Raw genomic sequence first — 6,000 nt, forward strand, 5'->3', positions numbered from 1 at the left:
ATGATAGGAGTTTAATCTGTAATATCCTAGATGAAAAATAAGAAGATTTATTTTATTTTATTTTTGTGAATTTTGTGTACAGATATAGCTTAATAATATCAATAGAAATAACTTTATTTTAAAAGGGGTAGTAATTGTTTTACGGAAAATAACTAATTTATGTGCAAAACTACACAAAATGATTTTCAGAAATCAGTGTATATTTTTCAAGTCAATCGGATCAAAACTAATTTATTATCAAATTAAAAATATAATCAAATAAGGAAATTTGGCAGCAAAACATATGATCAACATGCTACTTAAATGAATTAAGAGTAAGCAAAAAAAAAACATAAATAGGCATTGTGGCACCGGCTGAGAATACAGAGTACACATTTTGTATAAATCAATTAACAATATTCTACTTAAAATGTATCCATATTTACTTTTCGTTATTATTCAATCTTAAAATATGTATAATCTGTGGTTAATTTATTCCTCGAGGCAAAGGAAATAGGTTTGATGAAACGATAGATTTTAATTTCTTTAATAAATTATTGTTAATATTGCATTGATTAAAAGTTATTTTGTGAAAATAAACGGTAACGGTTAAAAAAGGTGTGGTTGATCCATGATGAGGCAGTGTAAGGAATTGGAATTGTGTTCTTATCGGAAACTAACAAAGGCAAGGTTCTAAAAGGGGTATATGAGGCACTTGACTATTTCTTAATTTAATCAATTATGATTTTATCCACTCATCTTTCAAACTTCACATATAAAGGAAATCTAACCCATTTACCATGTCTCACCATATTAATTTGACATTTATTAGTTTTGAGGAACTCCTGGTTAGAAGTTACCTCCGCTAAAAGATATAAGACTATGGTAACTAAATTGGTGTCGGCTATTGTTGACTGCTTTTTTGAGGGCTCTTAGCCTTAAGCCCAAGCGCCGGATTGCACTCGATAATGCTTCTGCTACTGAAAGACGAAGTCCTTGCTCATGACTACCAGCTTGCACACTCCTAACATTCCCTAACTTCGGCAAGGCAACAAAAAAAGTAAGCTCTTAGCGCTTCTTTGGCAAAGACTACTCAGCTCTAAGCCCACCTCCTTGACTACATCGTGATAACCGCCTGCCTTTCTTGATAGAAGAAGTAGTGCAGTAAGGGCCTCGGGACATAGAAAGTAGGCAATCACTTATTATTAGCTATCTTCGTAGGTTTAGTGTTTGTTTTAATATTTTTATGCCTCGTGTGTAACAACCCGTTCCGAACCATGTCGGAATTTTTGCACGTTGACCGAGGTTGACCGTTGACCGAAGAGGTCAAAAGTTAACTTTTTGACCCGGTTGGAATTCTAGGTTGACTGAGGTACCCTTACAAAGTACACGTTGGCACGAGTTCATAAACTGGTAGCACGTTGAAAACGGAGCTACGGTTTGAAAGTTATGAGCAAAACAAGTTGAAGTCCAAACTGTCCAAGGGGTGCCGGAGTTGACTTTTTATTCATGCAAGGTTGAGTGTTGACTCATGCATGGTTGTGAAGTGCTCGTCGATACGAGTCCGTAGACTAGCGGCACGTCCGACTTGGACATGTGGTTTGAAAGTTATGGACCTGTAGAGTTTTTGGTTTGAAAGTTATGGACCTGTAGAGTTTTTCAAACACCGTATTATTTTAATATTATTTTTTTAAACGTGTAACGATGTGCCACGTGTGACTTAATGAAGGTGACCATGTGTCACCATGTTGAGAAGCCACATGTCAACCATGTGTAATATCAAGTTATTTTTATTATTATTTTAAATAATAATATTATTATTTGATTATTTAATTAATTTGAATTTATTTCTTTTTTATTTTCCTTTTTCTTTTTCTTTTTCTTTTCTTTTTCCCACGTGGGAAAACAGCTTTCTCTTTCTTTTCCTTTCCTTTCCTTTCTTCTTCCCCGAACCATCAAAAAACCAGAGGAATTTTCTCCCACCGGCCGTCTCTCTCTCTCTCTCCCGTGTTTAGCTTTTCCGGCCACCCATACACTACACGCGCCAGCCACCGTCCAAACCCACACGCCGGCGAGCTCACCAGCCAAATTTGGCTGCCGGCCAGCCGGCGACGCGCCTAGATCGGGCCGGTGAAGTCGCAGAGGCCGGTTAACTTTTTCCGGCGATTTCGCCGTATTCCGGCCAGCCCAGTCCGAATTAAGCCTCCTCTCCCCCTATTTTGGGTCCTCTGAGTCCAAATATAGCCTTCAATCTCAAAAATTCGAAGCAGTTTGTGAGATACGAGGAATTGAAAACCGACCGAAGCTTTCTGACCAAATTCCGGCCACCTCCGGCGGAATTGGGGTCGATGGAGACCGGATTTGTAATCCTCGTCGCTCAAGCTTCGATTCGGTATATTATTCGCCTATTTTGGTTAACGTTTGTGTTTTGACCCCCCGGGTACCGGGTATTATTTACCCGATTTAAAATATTAATTTATTTGACTGTGTGTGAATTGTGTTCTAGGAGCACCGGTGAGTCGTGGAATTGATCCCATGGGGGATCATGGTTTAATTGCGTGCTCCAGGTGAGTGACCCACCTTCAAAAATTATTTTGGGCAATTAATTATGTTTAATTGGTATTTAAATTATGCTCATGTGGTATGATTTAATTATGGTTTTATTGTGGTTTAATTTATTTATTATGCATGAGCAAAGTGTATTTCGGTAGTATTTGTACGTGGTTTTAAGTATTATTTTTCGGGCATAATTGGGTTAAATATTTTACGAAAATATTTGTTTAAATTTTATAAATTATGCTCGCGGTATTTTTATGGTTGCATTTCGTACTTCGAGAAAATTGTGGTTTGTTGGTTATCAATGTTTCGTACCGATTTATTAAATAAAAATATGTGTGATGGTAAGTGTGAGAATTTAATGTATTTCCCACGGTAATTTTGGAAAACGGTACGGTTGGTTAATAATGTTTATTTTTAGACGCACTCATACAGTATTGGTGTTCTGGTGTATGGACACGTGGTAGCGCGCATGTATTATGTGGTTTAGCGCGCGATTATTATTTCTCCCGTTGTTGCCATTGGACCGTGGGCAGGCAAGTTTGTTATTGGCCACAGCCGCCCCCCTCCTTGGCCGGGAGATGGTTTCAGCAGCGGTACTGTCGGGACGCCGAAGTGCCGTTTGCAGGTTTCCCTCTTTAACCCCCCCGCCAGTCGGTGCTCGGGACGCTGGGTATCGGAGGGCATCACCAGTATATGGTGTGGTGCGTCAGGTGTAATTTGCAAATAATGTTTAAACCCCAAAGGTGTTCAAAAAATTAATTACTATAATTTATTATATTTTAATTATATATTGGGGTATGTATTTATTTATTTATTTATTGTTTATCAAATGGTTTAATCCTTTGGTTTTCGGGAAGTATGTTCATCGGGTTTTGTGAAATTGTTTTAAAAAGGAAATATTTCAAACGGAGTGATTGGTGAGAGTTTTGAGGGAAATTATTATTTCCAACAGTTATTATTTATTTATTAATTGTTGGTATTTATTTAATTTCCTTAATTGTTATTATTATTTTATTATCATTAAAGGTGTTCAGTAGTTAGGGTCACTCACTGAGATGATTAGCATCTCACACTCTTAAATTCCGTTCCCTTAGGTCCAAGTTGGAGACGTTGATTGTCCGGGGCGAGCCCAACGTCTCAGTTCGTTGCTGAAGGTTCAAGAAGTTTTTCTTCCCTTTTTCCTCTCGAACTTGTATTGCTTCTTTATTTGTTATTTTATAAATTCTACATTTATTTGTATAATGCTCTGTATACTGTATTGGACGTGTAGTTGTTTTTATGCACTGGGTTGCTGCTGTTATTATTTGAAGTGCTGAAATTTGTGGAATAACTTATAGTTTGTGGGAGGAATAAGGGGGTGATTATAGAAGTGTGTTTTCAGTGCAGGTAATTTTTGATAAGTCCTACCCTTAGGGAGGTGCTGCCGGATTTTTTGTTGGAAGGTTTGGTGGTATTTTCCTGGGATCAGGGCTTGTCTAGGGTTCCGGGAAGGAATTCTGGACGGGTCCTGACATTGTGTCCATTGGTATTTTGTACATTTGGATCCTACTTCAGTATTGGTTTGTATTTACTATTTTATTCAGACCTTGTGCCATGTTTGAGTTGTTTGATGATGCTATGTGGCTTACTTGATCTCTAAGTCATGCAGGTAGATCCCTGGTATGCATTTTGTCAGATTGATATCGAGCAATTTTTTAAGAATATTGTTTATATTTCTTATACAACATGTTTATTTTTACAATATATATTTTCATTGAAGATATTTTATTAAAAAAGCGATCTTAATTGATGTTTATGGAAGATAAATTTTCATTATTTGGCTGGAAATAAATATCTTAGGAATAAAACCATAACATGGCAGGTGAGTGATCAAAATGTAATCCAAATATTTTCTCATTTCATACTATTAGACAAACATAATAACTTAGTGCAATGACAACTAAAATTTTATACTTGTGTCCAAAAAGAGACTCTAATTTAGAATTGCTTTCCAAAATTGTCACGTGCAAAAAAATATAAGGGTGATAAGATTTCCATAAATGTTAATTGAAAACAGAGCATTTAATTTTTTTATTCCCCTAAATTTTAGCGCTATGATTACCAAACTATAATTTAAAATGTCCATATACAATCTCTTAATGTATGCACTTTCTATGCACCCTACATCCGTGGCCGCTAATCACCCCTCATACTGCAAAGCCAATATCCTCCTCTTAATCGTCCTCCTAATACCACTTCCTCTAAGAACTTTAGGCCACACATTTCAATCCTTCAACTCCCTGAAGGGACTAAGGGACAATCGGCCAAAGACATCCCAAACCTCAAACGCTACCTCAAGAAATTTGGTTACCTTAATAACTACGACGAGGCAACTCTAAACAACGATCAGGACGACTACTTCGACGATACTTTGGAGTCGGCAGTCAAATTGTATCAGAAAAACTACAATTTGAGTGTCACAGGGAAGCTTGTTTCCGCTACCATTAAGCAAATGTCACTTCCACGTTGTGGAGTTCCTGATAATGTCCAGTACGTAATTCCAGGAGCCCAATGGCCTCCTAACAAATACCATTTAACATACGCCTTCAACTCCAGCAAGCAACCAGCTCTTCCACCAGAAGATGTGAGGACTACTGTGGCTTTCGCATTCACACTATGGACAAGAAATTCTGTATTTTCGTTTCAGGAAGTGGATCTGGGTCAGCCCCATGATCTTGTGTTGGGTTTCCGTCAGGGTTATCACGGTGATAATGGGCCTTTTGATGGGCCTTATGGAGTTTTGGCCCATGTAACTCCTCCAACGGAAGGGGTTATTGCATTACGATGTGGATGAGAATTGGAGCATCGCTGACCCACCAGGGACTGGTCTTCTATGGGTTTCACTGCACGAAATTGGTCAGCTTCTTGGAATGGGTCATAGTTTGGATCCCTTGGCGGTTATGCTTGCCAGTATTACACCTGGCATAAGAAGGAAAGATTTGAATGCTGATGATGTTGCAGGCATACATGCTTTGTATGCTACTCCATGAGAGAGACCAGTGATCATAATTATATATTCACGACAAGAAAAGAAAAAAAAAAAAAAAGAAAAAAGAAAAAAATAAAAACACTTTGTAAATGGTGTTGTATTTGAATATATGGTACTTAAAATCTTAGAGCATGCAATAAAATATTCCTGTTCTGTGTAATCGATAGAGAATATAAATCTTATGATTGACAATAGATTGATAATCCTTTCCGTTTCGAATTATTAGTGACGATCCATTTGTTTAGTTAATTCTGCGAACTTGAAATGTTATATTACTTTTTACTTAATTTAGTATTAATTTGGCAAAGCCGTCTGATTTGTCATACAATGATAAGAGTTCATGTGATCAGGTGAGAACTAAGAAGAATATATATATATATATATATAATATGAATTTTGTATGCAGATATAACTTAATAATATCATTAGTTAAT

The 6,000-nt window shown here is 37.0% G+C and overlaps 1 protein-coding gene across 1 annotated transcript; it reads left to right on the forward strand.

Annotated features, from left to right (window-relative positions):
• The first annotated feature begins 4,392 nt into the window (after positions 1 to 4,392).
• Positions 4,393 to 5,567, forward strand: LOC107416408 (metalloendoproteinase 1-MMP). Its single transcript, XM_060816824.1, has 3 exons — positions 4,393 to 4,399; positions 4,824 to 5,326; positions 5,439 to 5,567. The coding sequence occupies exons 1-3, from the start codon at positions 4,393 to 4,395 to the stop codon at positions 5,565 to 5,567; spliced, it is 639 nt and encodes a 212-aa protein (XP_060672807.1).
• Positions 5,568 to 6,000: the final 433 nt, after the last annotated feature.

The sequence above is a fragment of the Ziziphus jujuba genome, chromosome 4 (genome assembly GCF_031755915.1).
Source record: "Ziziphus jujuba cultivar Dongzao chromosome 4, ASM3175591v1".
NCBI lineage: Eukaryota > Viridiplantae > Streptophyta > Magnoliopsida > Rosales > Rhamnaceae > Ziziphus > Ziziphus jujuba.